The 15,301-nt window shown below is 47.1% G+C and overlaps 1 protein-coding gene across 16 annotated transcripts in view; it reads left to right on the forward strand.

The window, feature by feature from the left end:
* Nucleotides 1-15,301, forward strand: part of LOC139766043 (muscleblind-like protein 1) — a 1,286,706-nt gene that overhangs the window by 488,002 nt on the left and 783,403 nt on the right. For all 16 annotated transcript variants that reach the window (XR_011716773.1, XR_011716774.1, XM_071694170.1 and 13 more), the window contains one exon: nt 2,206-2,908. Coding sequence is in view for 14 of the 16 variants with exons in the window: in XM_071694170.1 (XP_071550271.1) it covers nt 2,699-2,908 (210 nt within the window). In the remaining 2 variants the exon portion in view is untranslated. The remainder of the gene's footprint in view (nt 1-2,205; nt 2,909-15,301) is intronic.

The following is a 15,301-nucleotide window of genomic DNA, read 5'->3' on the forward strand; positions in this document are numbered from 1 at the left end:
TGGTGTAGGTAGCACTGTCTTCCTCCCCGGGGTCATATAATGAAACTTTGATTCGTTTAGAGGTAAAAGCCTCTCGACAGTCTTGTGCACCGTCGTCCTTCTGTGTCCCCCTTTTTAGACGAGCGTTGAGTCTGGGGGTTGTCCAGCGCCGCCGGCTTCTGGGCTCTTAGTGCAACCGGTAGTGATGACTGTGTGGTGGGCGCCTCCCAAGCCCAGACTCACCGTCGGAATCCATGACTTCCCTCGGAGGCCATCGCGCGTCCACACTAACCTGCCCTGAATTTGCACACACACACACACACACACACACACACACACACACACACATCCTGCTCCTGGGCAGTGTGCACATTCATATGAAGGCAGTGTGGATGTTCGTTGATACTCGAGATTCGATAATGATTTCCGCCTCTGGGTCCGGACTTTTGAGCCGCCCTGTATGGGTGTCATTTGGTCCATTCACTGTCCCATGGTAGTGGTACCCCTGGTCTGCGTCACGTCGTGAGATAACGCTCTGCTTTACACAGCAAAAGATATATATTTATAATATATATATATATATTTTTTTTACATAGGTGACTTTTTTTTCCTGACCCAGTTTTTAGCCTTGTATTCTTCAAGTCTCCTGTCTGACGGATTAATGACTTTTTCTGGTATTTATCTTTGCCTACAAAAGGGTTTTTTTCCCTTTTGGAATTTCCGCTATTTTTACTGCCATTCCCCTACGATCTCCCAGTAGTAGCTGTTAGTATTGACCCCTCCCTCCTCCTCCACCCTCCATTATACCTTCTATCCTCTTCAGTCAACATACCCAGAGTTGTAGTAGTAGTAGTAGTGTCTGAGCCTCACCACCTTTCCTGATGCGCCTCCTCCTCACCACACTCTACTGTAGTGTGTCCTGATGTGACCACAGTCCAGTGTGTCTCCCTGGTATAACTAACCTCCTTCTACGATTGACCCTCCCACCCACACCCTCTCTCTCTCTCTCTGTTTTAGTCTGGCTCTTTCCTCGCGGCCTCCCTGTTATCCCAGCTGGCTCTGTATGTAGGCCATCCTTCGAGCCTCGCCTCTCCTAACACTATCCGTAGTCAGTCACCTCAGGCTTTGTGATTCTTTTTTAAGCAAGCCTTGAATCTTGCCCCCCAATTAACCTAGCCGACCTCACTCTCCATTACTCGAACCTTAGAAGCTCTGATCTCTTTACCCTGATCCTGGTCCTGACTCCATTGTAACCCCAATGCAAATCCTTGAAGCTGACCCTAATTTTATCCTTTATTTTTTTTCTCCCCTCTACTTGGCGCTCCCCGTTAAGCTTTAACGGGTGCCAAGTTCGCTGTGATCCTTGGTCATAACCCTAGCAGAACTTATAAGCACAAGCTGAACCTGTTAAGGTAGCCGTGTTCCTACCCATCCTGCTGATCCTTACCTTAACCTGGCACTGACCCAAGTAACTTGGCGGATTATGTAAGCTGGCCTTCATACCTCATCCTTCAAAAGCCCGAGCTGATCCTTAAAAAAAAAAAAAAAAAAGGCTGCCCTTGACCCAGTCCTTAACCTGGCCCAGACCTCAGTAGCCTTAGCGAATCCCTTGAGCCGGCCCAAGCCACCTGCAGGACGGCCGGCTGAAGCTTCTTGAGGCTGATCGTCCGTGTGCTTGGGTTGGTCGCTGCCATCATCCTGGGCTGTGTAGGGCTGTCGGCTCCTCCTCCGTACCTCGCTGCTGCTGCCCTCACACCCGCACCCTCCTGCCCGCCCCTGCCCACCTCCTCCCGATGCTGAGAATGAGTAGTAGAGTGGGCACAGCGCCACGCCCGCTGCCGCCCCTATCACCCTGGGCCCGCTATGCTCCCCTCTGGGCATGTCGGGACACGTCTCGTGGTAACCACCATGCACCGCCTCGGACAGTCCACGCTCCTCCACTTAAGTCAGTCACACACACGCCTCGTCCGCTCCGCTCCCGCCGCACTTCTTCACTCCTGACGGAAGAAGGTTCAGTTACTTTGTTTTAACGTTAGTCCCGTAGCCTTTTGTTTGCTTACTGCCTTTTGGTACTAGAGTCTTTTGAGAGAGTAGTTGGTGGAGTGCGTGTTGGAGCCGTGGCTGTCTCAGTGAGTGCGTGGTGGAGGCGGTGCGGCGGGTGGCGTGCGGCCACTGTAGTAGTGCCCCGCCATGGTTCACCATGTGACGTCGTCCTCTCTCTTGCAGACCCTACCCGGAGAGTGCCTGCCACCTCACGTGACACTCCAGCCAGCCAACAGCTTGCTTCTTTGATCCAACAGCTGGCAGCCACCTTGACCACCACACGCTCGCTTACAAACAAACCGTCCTGGACAAATTGTGGTTACCGCTTACTCCCGAGGCTTTTGCTGCTGTGTGGGCTTGTGTCTGTGTCGGTGTAGCGGGGAATGTGGATTGCCGAGTGACCAAAAACCGCGCCCGGACCCACCACCACCACCACCACCACCACCACCACCTTCAACACCACCACTTTACCACCACTTCACTACCACCACACAACATCACCAGCACCGACGCCGCCCGCCTGCTGTTGTCCTCCTGCCGCTACTGCTTCCACCGCTGCTGCTCGAGCGTTTCTTGAAGGCTTGGTGAGACTCCGCTTGGAGTCTCGACTACCGGCCAGCTGGATCCCTCGGCCGCCGCCGCCGCCGCCGCGCACAGCGCTCCCCCCTACAACGCCATGGTGAGCGCGGGGGTGCCTAACATGGCTATGGTCAACGTCAACAACTTTCTGAACGTCAAGGACTCTCGCTGGCTCCAACTGGAGGTGTGCCGCGAGTTCCAGAGGAACAAGTGCACGCGGCCAGACACGGAATGCAAGTTCGCCCACCCGCCGCCCAACGTCGAGGTGCAGAACGGTCGGGTCACTGCTTGTTACGACTCCATCAAGGTAAGTCCCATGGCTCCTCTGCTTGTTGACACATTACTGATGCATTCATGCCACCGCTACATTTCCCTCCCTCATCATCCCCTCTCCCCCCCACTCCCGAGACGTTCAGAAGGTTTCACGGTTGAGATTGTAGGACTCAACGGAGGGTAGAGCAGCCTGACGTGTTGAATCCAAGGATGTCAGCAGTGTAACACGTTACTGCAGTGGGAGAGTCATGTTTTACCTTGACACTAGGAAAAGATGGTTATCCCTCTCCCTTGGTCTGCCTGCTGGGCACCTGCCTTCACACAAACACATCATTACCATATTTGATACCAGGAATGCTTGTTGAATTCTTGTTTATTCTTACCATGTCTCTGCTGATGTATGATGATGTATGGGTTCATGTTGTTCCCTGCTCTTGGTAGGAGGCTCCTGGACCACACTTGTCAGTACCATTTGTAGAGCCGCCTCACGTAGCCCACCTCGGGCCTGAGTTCGCCACACACACACACACACCAGGTTGGTATCTTGTCTCCAAAATCATTTTCATAACCAGATGGCGGCTTCCGCGAACCTGGGCCTTTTCCAGTACGGAAGGATTAGTGCCTCTGTCTCTCTGACGCCATAACTGTCCTTCACTCATTTTGGAAACTTGGGAGGCCGCTATTGGTGACAACAGGTCCCTGAAGGAGACGTCTAAACTAATCAGGTTAATGACAGTTATTTCTCCTGCAAACCGTTCCAGAGACGAGTCCTGGAACATTAGGGCTTTCTGAACTGTCATTGTGGCCCTAAGTTGGTGTAGTTTAATGGTTGCCTTAGTTGCTCCCTGGAAAGGTGTGGTGTGGTGGTCCAGGAGAGTGAGTGAGTGAGTGTGTACAGGTTAGGTGGGTTTATGGTGAGTTGTGAGGAGAGAAATACCGCAGTGCAGGTGTGTGGGGTTACTGTGCAGATGTTGAGGTGTTTAACCCCATTAAGGGATGCTCAGAGTAATTGCACAGAGGATCTGTAAATGTAATAGCATTCCAGTGACGAGGAACCTTTTGAGAAGGCCTGCCCTGGCCACGTTGAATATTACCACTTTGTGGTGTTGCAAGCATGACCCGGTCATCCACCCATGTTTGGAAATATCACTTGGTCCAGAAATATCACCTGATCCCTGTATATTGTCGCCTCCATAGATAGTGCCCGACTTACGTGATCGTAAACAGTTCTGATGTCTCGAACTGTCTGGATGTGGCAGTTTTAAAATCCCTTGTGCCTCGCTTCTGCATTTTAAATCAGAACGAAGAAATAAGGAGAGAAAAGCTAGAGCGCCGGTAACCCATCCTCAGGTTGTAGACTCTACCACGGGTCCCTGTATATGTATATATATTTTTGATAGAAATGTGTTGAAAACAGATGGCGTATCTGCTTGTAGCTCAGTGTAGTTGGCTGGGAGAACTTTTTTGGTTGGACTTTAGCCTCGGTTGGTTAGTTGGTGTTGGTCATATGAACTGGTGTCGGTCGGATGGCGGTTGACGGTCCTCTGGCGTCAGTTGGATGGTTGTTGACGGTCCTCTGGCGTCAGTCGGATGGTTGTTGACAACCCTGGCGTCAGTCGGATGGTTGTTAACAGCCCTGGCGTCAGTCGGATGGTTGTTGACAACCCTGGCGTCAGTCGGATGGTTGTTAACAGCCCTGGCGTCAGTCGGATGGTTGTTGACAACCCTGGCGTCAGTCGGATGGTTGTTAACAGCCCTGGCGTCAGTCGGATGGTTGTTAACAGCCCTGGCGTCAGTCGGATGGTTGTTAACAGCCCTGGCGTCAGTCGGATGGTTGTTAACAGCCCTGGCGTCAGTCGGATGGTTGTTGACAACCCTGGCGTCAGTCGGATGGTTGTTGACGGCCCTCTGGCGTCAGTCGGATGGTTGTTGACGGCCCTCTGGCGTCAGTCGGATGGTTGTTGACGGCCCTCTGGCGTCAGTCGGACCGGTGTTATTGGCTGCGGCATCGGTAAGATGGTTGTTAACAAGACACATCAGAGACTTTGGCTTGTTGGTTATCTCTTAACCATCATTCTTTTTTTTTGATGTATTTGTTGTTGTTGTTCTCCTTTTATGCTTTAGGTGTTGTTTGTTTCTGGGAAAGACACAAACACACAGTAAAGACTATGGACGCCTTGTGTAACTAGTGTTTGGGACGATTTTATTGTCATGGATTTGTGAATAGACGTGTAGGTAAATGTTACACACGTTTGTCTGTTTTATTATCTGTGAAGGGTAAGACATTAGCGAAGGTAAACCAAAGCTTTTAGAACTGATTCCAATCATCTCTTTGAGTGAGGAATTTCTGGGTGTCGGGAGAGGTCAAAGTTCAAGGTCAAGCATGCATCCAAGTGGTTCAAATAGCTGCACATCTCTTACCATTAAGGAGATGGTCCTTTACAGCCACTGTATGTTGTGCATGTCTGATGAGTATTTAAAGAACGTGTCTTGGGCTGTAATTAACTCGGGCTTGGTTTGTGAAGTAATTAGCACAAGACAGCCTGGGTGAAAATTGCGTCCAAGTTGTTTTGACGTGGATGTGTTGTGCTCCCCCCCCCCCTCCTACTTGTTGTTGTTGTGGCGTAGAATGGTAGAAGAGACATCTCGTGATGGTGTAGGGAAAAGGTGGTTCAGGCCTGTGTCACCCTTGACCTGAGGGAAGATGTTCCATCACCCTTAGTGGGGGAGTTACGTACCTTGATATGAGGGAAGGTGCTCCATCTCCCTTATTGGAGAAGTTACCTACCTTGATGTGAGGGAAGGTGCTCCGTCTCCCTTATTGGAGGAGTTACCTACCTTGATGTGAGGGAAGGTGCTCCATCACCCTTAGTGGAGGAGTTACCTACCTTGATGTGAGGGAAGATGCTCCATCTCCCTTATTGGAGGAGTTGCCTACCTTGATGTGAGGGAAGATGCTCCATCTCCCTTATTGGAGGAGTTGCCTACCTTGATGTGAGGGAAGGTGCTCCATCACCCTTAGTGGAGGAGTTACCTACCTTGATGTGAGGGAAGGTGCTCCGTCACCCTTAGTGGAGGAGTCATCTCCCTTGATATTATATAGATATACAGACCTCAGGTCCAAGCGAGGTGGTCTGGCCTTAACGCTACTTAAAAAGAAAGATGCAGTCACCTTAAAAGCAGGAGAAAAGAATGGCAAAATTAAGGCTGTCTCCCCACCCTTCACCTCCTCGGCAGCACGCCGGACGGAAAACAGTTAGAAAAAATACCTTGCAGGATTGATATGCCTGAAGGAAATCTTGATAGGAGGACAGTTATAAAGGCAGAATAAACTTGAGTATGTCATGCATCCCATCACTTTTTTTGTGTGTGTTTATGTAATAAGACAGTAGTGTGGATAGACTTGAACTCCAGCCTCTCGACCTACCATGTGTTTCTTACTTCTGATTTGGAAGAATGATACACTAATACGTCCTTGCTCCCTTAAAGCAGGCGACACGAGTTCGTGTTTTCATATTACCGCAACATGGCCAGGGAGAGGTAGGTGGGTGTCTGAGAAGGTAGCACAATATACTACTACGTTATGATGATTAAATGAATTATTCAGTACGGGAGAGTAAGAAGTGATAATCAAGCCTGATTTTGAAGATACTGACAGTGATGATCTGAGCAACATGTTCTGGGAGTTTATCCCACGTGTCAGTAATGCCGTTGATTTGAAAAAAGATATTTCGTACAGTCCAGATTAACTCGGCGACCTCATAAGGTTTAGTCCAATTCCTCTCATTGGTAGTGCTGGCGCTACTGTAAAGAAATGTTCAATATCGACGTTGTTGAATCCAAGTATTTTATAGCATTCTATTAATTTGCCTCGGAGATGCCTCATCTTCAGGGAGAGAACGAGATTAATTCACGTAATCTTTGTTGCTCTTCGCTGCACTATTTCCAGTTTTAAGATTATCGTTTCTTAAGTGGGCGGGGGGGGGGGGGGGGGACAGAGGACTGTACTAACTTGACTTAGGTATAGTGGCAATATCACATCCTGGCTTTGGTTGGAAAATTTCCCGTTAATGAATCGTAACATCCTGTTTACTTTCTTGGCATCTTCATTACAATGTTGGGAAGATTTGAAGTCGGAGACAGTGACTCCTTAGATCCCTCACACAGAGAGGAGGGTGTCCTAGATTGTGTGCTCCATCAGTTCATAATCGAATATATTTTGTTTTTATTGAAGTTTCCTATCTGTAGCATCTGACATTTATTGACGTCAAATGGCCCTTGCTATTTTCCAGAGCATTCAGCGACTATATGTAGATCCTCATATAACCGTAGCCTATCGTCTTCAGTTAATATGGCACTGCCGATCTGTGTCTGTCGTCTGCAAATCTGGACATTAAAGTCATTCAGCCTTACGACAACATCTTTAGATATCAATGATGAAAAGTTATACTGTAGGCTCAAGTACGGATCCCTGTGGAACCCCACTACCAGTAACGATTGTGTACGGTGATGATTTCGTCATTCATTACACGACTCTGTGCCTCCTATCACGTAACTAGGCTCATATACAGTTTCCTATGCAACAACCAGTTATCCTCAAGGCCGCGCTGTGTCCATCAGTTTAACGTGGTGGGGGCTTTGTTGAATGCTTGTTGGAAGTCCAGAAATATAATATCTGTTGCTTTTGTCTCGTCGTGAGCATAGAATGATTTTTGATAATATTCAGTGCGGTTGGAAGGAATGATATGTTCCTTCTAAAACTCTTGTGTTCCAGATAATGCTACGATTTTACCTCACATGATCGACTCTTGAAGTTTACATAGAAGTGATGTGAGGCTAAGAGGACGGTAATTGCCAGGCATTTCACGGCCTCACTTTTTGATTATGGGAGCGACATCTGCCAGTCTCGTGCGGGACGATTCCATCCTGGGGAAATTTATTGAAAATATAGGTCATCAGTCGGGAGGCAACTTGGTGGCTTAACTTTTTCGGTTACTCGCTGACTTGAGACGATCAGGCAGGAGGACCTGGAGTTATTTTAGTCTTCAGCTTATGTGTGTTAAGTGCCTCTCTTGAGTGTAGTGGTAAATTCTGGTATCGTGTGAGTGCTATTCATCGCTGTCTCAGAATTCGTGTCGCTTCACTCTAGTGTAAAAAAAAAAAAAAAAAAAGAATTGTTCGGGTTTTTTTGCTTTGCTTTTGTCATCCACAGTGGGTTCCCATCTTTGTTTACTTAGTCCTATCCCCCTCTAAATATGTTACTTATTATTGATGTATCTATAAAATCTTATAGGATTTACATTACTATCTCTGAAATAATCACGTCATACTCTCTATTGGCTTGTTACATAAGTCTTTTCACGTCTGTCCTAACTTTTTTTATGCTGCGTTGCAATATTTGGGTCATTGTCTGAGTTCTTAAGCTTTGAGATTTTGTTTCCACGCCGTATTCCTGTTTCGATAATTGAGGAGTATCATTCAGGCCTGTTGTTGGTTTTATTATTTACGGCGTGTATAGGAACGAAAATGTCTTGTTGGTACATAAACTGACGCTTAAAACTAGCCCATGCATGATTCCTCTGGGCTTGAACCAACAAGGGTCTGAGTCTTCGACACTTCGCGCAGCCAGTTAGAATCCACCCTTTTAAAGTTATGGGTAATAATGATGATAATGGTCTTATGGGGGGAGTCGGTTTTGATATGGTCACTAATGCGTAGACGTTCACCAGCACTTGTGTAAGACACTGAGAACACCTTGGATGCAGGAGCTAGATCAAGTATATTAGCTTCCCTCGTTGGCTTGAGGACGCTTCGTGGAGAACATTGTCTTCGATAAGGTTTAAGTCAAGCAGATTCACTTTCTACACCAGAGATGTTTGCCACTTGATTTCTGGAAGATTCAGATTCCTGCAGAATGATGAAGTCTTTATCCTGTATTGCTCGTTGTAAACTCTCGTGCATGACAGTATCTGCTGACTCACTAGGGATTGCACGACCTTCACGTACAGTTTGGTCAAATCTGTGCTGATCTGAACACACACACACACACACACACACACACACACACACACACACACACACACGTGTTCCACAGCAACAGATGTTCTAGTCCAGATTTACATGTGAAGGAAGGGACGCTTTATCACCCTCCGTTCGAAAAGTTCGTCTCCCCTTGACTTGAGGGGGAGCATTTGCTCCCGCGCTCGTACCGGACTAGTTATGACCCCTTTGACGTGAGGGAAGGGAGTCTCTCTCTCTCTCTCTCTCTCTCTCTCTCTCTCTCTCTCTCTCTCTCTCTCTCTCTCTCTCTCTCTCTCTCTCACCGGACCCGGTGTCATCCTTGCCATGAGGGAAGGTCTGGTTTTATGGTTGGCGTTCCCATCACACCTGAGGCAGAGTGTTATTGGTCTGTGTCCAACTGCTGCTGCTGCTGCTCCTCCTCCTCCTCCTCCTCCTCCTCCTCCTCCTTATCATTATTATTATTTATTGATTGATTTATTTCTGCTGCAGTTGGCTCTTATTCTCCCTCGTATCCACATGAAGTCAAGTACTCAGTCTGCTAGGATAACTTGCCCGACAAGATGTTGGGTCAAGTATTTATCATGGGGGAGACGAAGGGAGACACTGTGATGCAGGAGTTTGAGTTTGACCTGTTGATGTATTTTGTTTTCTGTTGGACGTCGAGTAAGACCCGTTTTCATAAGACGTTTCAGTTTGTCCTGGTCTTTATATTGTCCTGTTTTCTGTTGTACATCAACTTGCAAACCCGTTTTCACAGTGAGGGAGGGATAGTTGGGTGTGCAACAGCAGCAGAAATATATAGCAAATTGTCCAGCTGCGCTGCTACTTAACAAAGGCCACTTTTAGTATTTGGACGCGAAATTCCGCCGGTGCGTCCCATGTTCTTTGTTTATTATGACGATGCTGGGATGTTTGCTTGTTTATTCTCTCTCTCTCTCTCTCTCTCTCTCTCTCTCTCTCTCTCTCTCTCTCTCTCTCTCTGAGTCGGGTCCCGTCGGATGATAAGGTATGCTTATTGTTTCTTGTGTCCCTCACACGGGAGACGTATTCAGCACCCTACATGGTGACCGTGTGTGTGTGTGTCGTGATGGTATAACCCATCTCACTGGTGCAGGTGGAGAGCATTCCACCTGCCTTCTTCCTCGTTGGAGTAAGCCCACACGAACCCTCCCTCAGTGTTGGAGAGTCATGACGAACTACGTCACCTTTTGTTGGAGTAGGTGATCACCGGCCTCCCTTATTTTTTGATGTCGCCGCAAATCTCACTCACAGACGGAGTTGGAGTAGAATCTGCCGCTTTCTCTCTCTCTCTCTCTCTCTCTCTCTCTCTCTCTCTCTCTCTCTCTCTCTCTCTCTCTCTCTCTGATGAGGTGGGTGGGAGGGAACGTCCACACAGCACCTGACTGTCAATTATGGCACCAGAAACCTGGGGGGTGAAATCTAGGAGAGGGAGGAGAGAGGGAGAGGAGGGGATGCATTAAGTGTCGCAGCTTCTGAAATGTGTGGGCTCTGGCGCGGGCTTGTGACGGTGTGGGCTTGTAAGACCAGGAGCGAAGACTGGGTGGGGTAGGAGAGGCTCTCGGACGAAGATGTTTAGGTAAGGTTGGCGGTGCTGGAAACACAGCAAGTACTTAGTCTGTTTTCAGATACCTCTGACGATCACCGAATATCACAGTTGACATCTGTTATTTCGTTGCCTTTTACTGGCGCTGCTGGGTCAGATGTGTGGCGCTTCTCTTACAGTTAAGCGTATTGGAATGGGTTTTGGATTACTCCAGCATGGCCAGAATAGGTAGTCGGATGTAATGACCCCAACACCACCCCCTGAACTCAAGTGATACACTGAAGCTGGTATCCCTAACGTCTTGATTTAAGTACCAGTTTCAATCGTCAGTTTCATCATCGAAGAAGAAATTCGGTTAAGAACTAGTAGTCAGGTGGACCTCAGGTTGCTGGATGGTGTGCGGTACACAAGGTGAAATATATCAGGTACACAAGGTGAAATATATCAGGTATACAAGGTGAAATATATCAGGTACACAAGGTGAAATATATCAGGTATACAAGGTGAAATATATCAGGTACACAAGGTGAAATATATCAGGTATACAAGGTGAAATATATCAGGTATACAAGGTGAAATATATCAGGTACACAAGGTGAAATATATCAGGTACACAAGGTGAAATATATCAGGTACACAAGGTGAAATATATCAGGTACACAAGGTGAAATATATCAGGTATACAAGGTGAAATATATCAGGTACACAAGGTGAAATATATCAGGTACACAAGGTGAAATATATCAGGTATACAAGGTGAAATATATCAGGTACACAAGGTGAAATATATCAGGTACACAAGGTGAAATATATCAGGTATACAAGGTGAAATATATCAGGTACACAAGGTGAAATATATCAGGTACACAAGGTGAAATATATCAGGTACACAAGGTGAAATATATCAGGTACACAAGGTGAAATATATCAGGTACACAAGGTGAAATATATCAGGTATACAAGGTGAAATATATCAGGTATACAAGGTGAAATATATCAGGTATACAAGGTGAAATATATCAGGTACACAAGGTGAAATATATCAGGTACACAAGGTGAAATATATCAGGTACACAAGGTGAAATATATCAGGTATACAAGGTGAAATATATCAGGTATACAAGGTGAAATATATCAGGTATACAAGGTGAAATATATCAGGTACACAAGGTGAAATATATCAGGTACACAAGGTGAAATATATCAGGTACACAAGGTGAAATATATCAGGTACACAAGGTGAAATATATCAGGTATACAAGGTGAAATATATCAGGTACACAAGGTGAAATATATCAGGTACACAAGGTGAAATATATCAGGTACACAAGGTGAAATATATCAGGTATACAAGGTGAAATATATCAGGTACACAAGGTGAAATATATCAGGTATACAAGGTGAAATATATCAGGTATACAAGGTGAAATATATCAGGTACACAAGGTGAAATATATCAGGTATACAAGGTGAAATATATCAGGTACACAAGGTGAAATATATCAGGTATACAAGGTGAAATATATCAGGTACACAAGGTGAAATATATCAGGTACACAAGGTGAAATATATCAGGTATACAAGGTGAAATATATCAGGTACACAAGGTGAAATATATCAGGTATACAAGGTGAAATATATCAGGTACACAAGGTGAAATATATCAGGTATACAAGGTGAAATATATCAGGTACACAAGGTGAAATATATCAGGTATACAAGGTGAAATATATCAGGTACACAAGGTGAAATATATCAGGTACACAAGGTGAAATATATCAGGTACACAAGGTGAAATATATCAGGTACACAAGGTGAAATATATCAGGTACACAAGGTGAAATATATCAGGTACACAAGGTGAAATATATCAGGTATACAAGGTGAAATATATCAACATACGTAGGTTTCAAGTGAAGGAAACCTTAGAAGGGACACTGATACAGTCTGGTCGAGGTAGTCCAGGTGAGAGTGAGGGAAGGTAGTCCAGGTGAGAGTGAGGGAGGGTAGTCTATGTGAGAGTGAGATAGCAGTCCAAGTGAGAGTGAGGGAGAATAGTCCAGGTGAGAGTGAAGTAGTAGCACTGGTGGGAGAGGTTTGGTAGTCCAGGTGAGAGTGGGGTAGTAGCAGAAGTGGGATTGAGGTAGGGTGGTCCAGGTGAGAGTGGGGTGAGAGCACGGGTGAGAGTAAGAGTGGAGCGTGCACCACCAGGAATCACAGTTGGAGGCCGGAAGTCAATAATATTTGTAACGTATTCCCCAGCACACGTCGTCACGCCTGGCCTCCCCACCCAACTGGTTGTGCACGGCACGCTGCTGGCTGGCTGTGTCTGGGACGGCAGACGCCCTTGTCTGGGCCAGCGGGGATGTCGGACGACGTCCTGGGCCAGGTGTGGTGGTGGCAGGAGAGGGGAGGGTGTTTACAAATTGGCTGCGGACAAAGCTTGATGGAGGGGAGAGGAGGGAAGAGACGTGTGGGATATTTCGTGGGGCAGTGGGAGGGTTCCGTCTGGGCTACAGCTTGAAGCTTACATAGCAATCTCAGACATACACACTGGCTGGGCTCAGCCGCCGTGCCCCGCCCGCCTCTCATGCTGAAGCAGGTAGGCCAGACGCCCGCTCCGCCGCTCCCTCCCTCACTCGTGGTGGGTTGCAGACGCCCTAGGACACCAGCCGGGCCTCATCCCGCTACGATGTGGACGTTAGGCTTCTCATCCCCCTCGCTCCTCACCCACGTCATGTGTTTTGTAATGGGGGAGGTTAATGTCCGCCCCATACCAGAGCATCCCATGTTCTGACCCGTAGGGACGCTAGTGTTGTGTGTTACACACACACACACACACACACACAGAAGGACACATGAAGCCCAGAGACGTGCAGTATGCGACACTCATGACTCAAGGATATGCGAAGGCCTGAGACATGCGTGTTTTGTCCGACACCCACGACATAAGGACACATGAAGGCCTGAGACATGAGTGTTTTGTGTCCCTCCTTCACACAACCCCCGGCCAGATGCAGGCTGAGGCGAGGTGCATTCACTGATCACACACACACACACACACACACACACACACACACACACACACACACCTCACCATGCTCACCACACACGGATTGCCTCATTCTCCACCTCCGAGGACCTGCGCACGCCATTGTGCACTGTGAGCCCGGAGTAGTTTTCAAGAAATCATTATGCCAACATGTGATTCATTGCCAGAATCCATTATTGTTAGTTAAACTGTCATTTCGTCATACTAGATACATTGGCAGCGATCAAGAAATGTACCAAGAGTTCAGGCAGGTACATATTCAAGAGTAAACTTGGTGTGTAACGGCGTTTTTATGAATGTTTCTTCCCCCGGCCGACTCCTCTCGGGTGTTCGTATGGGAACTTTGCCAGTAAAGCCGCTCTAATTACAGAGCTTATTAACGACCGCCAGAGATATGAGCAACTTGTAAGACATTATTGGAATGTTTGGACCTAACCTTCACTGAGAAATGTTGCCGCTCTCCTACTTCCCAGAAAAGTTGATATGAACGATAATTTCAGCAGCGTATTAGAAAAAAAAAAAAATAAGAGATATTTTTTGCCAAGAATGTTCATGAACAACGAGGAACACGACGATGAACACCGTAGAACACTGGGAAAGTAGGCAATGAAACATAGAACATGCTGTGTGTATATATATATATAAATCCATCTTGCATTCTTTCGTCTTATGTCAGTTTACTTTTGCTCCAAGGTGGCCATGGGTGCTTGCGTCGCGTCGGCCACCATAGCTGCGAAAAAAAGGGGGTATCAGCGAACCTATTGGCCGGTACGAAGGCTACTTCCTATAAGATTTTTTTTCTATCATGTTAATGGTGGGAAAAAAAAAGAATAGAAATAAAGGATTGGTTTCGTGTCTTCTTGAATGAGTTTGTTGTTATGAGAATGAAAGACAGAGAAGCCCAGGTTAAAGATAGGACGCCGGAAGATAAAATGTAACACAAATAGATTGTTTAGGGAAGAACGTAGAACAGCTGCTTTTAAAGCCATAGACCCACTCATGAAGAACGGAGAACAGGTAATGAAAACCATAAACCCACTTGTAAAGAACGAAGAACAGTTAAGGAAAACCATAAACCCACTAGTGTAGAAACGGAGAACAGCTGATGAAAGCCGTAGACCCGTCTTTCACGAGCTAGTGAAGGTAGAGTTCAGATCCATGATGTTGCGACCGTGAAAGTACAAGAGAATGTAACACTCGCAATTCGTAGTCTCTCGGTAATGATAGACCCATGTGTAGAAGACACAAGACATTATCAGAATGGTGCGGTGGTGAACGGTCGCCCGGTGTGGAGGAGAGCAGTTAGTCGCCCAGCGATCATTCGTCTTGTAAGGGCGGCGACGTTGGAATCTGGCAGGATGTGATGCAGTGTTGCGTCATGACGTGAGTCCTCCCTACCACCACCGAGTGATGACCCCGCTCTCACCGCGGCTCCTACTGCACAGGAGGCCAGTACCACCCCACCTCTTGTCTCCTCATCTTCCTCTCTGATTTCAGTTTTTCGTGAGGAGTGAGGGAGGAATGGAGGATTTATCCATCAGTGGCTTTCACCATGCATGGGAACATGCTCCCTAAAGACCTACATAACGCTGCCATGCACATTGCTGATGATGCACGTGTGGTAGCATCAGCTGTGCCTTGTAAGGGAAGGGTCATGTTTGGTAAGGCCAGGTGAAGAACCCAAGTGCACGATGTACCGCCGAGCATACATGGTAATACACGGTATACCAGTAGAAGGATGTGCCCATGTGATGCATAGCGTCAGCAGTGCCGTAGAAACTCATGGTTAC

Source organism: Panulirus ornatus, chromosome 56 (genome assembly GCF_036320965.1).
Source record: "Panulirus ornatus isolate Po-2019 chromosome 56, ASM3632096v1, whole genome shotgun sequence".
In the NCBI taxonomy this organism is placed as follows: Eukaryota; Metazoa; Arthropoda; class Malacostraca; order Decapoda; family Palinuridae; genus Panulirus; species Panulirus ornatus.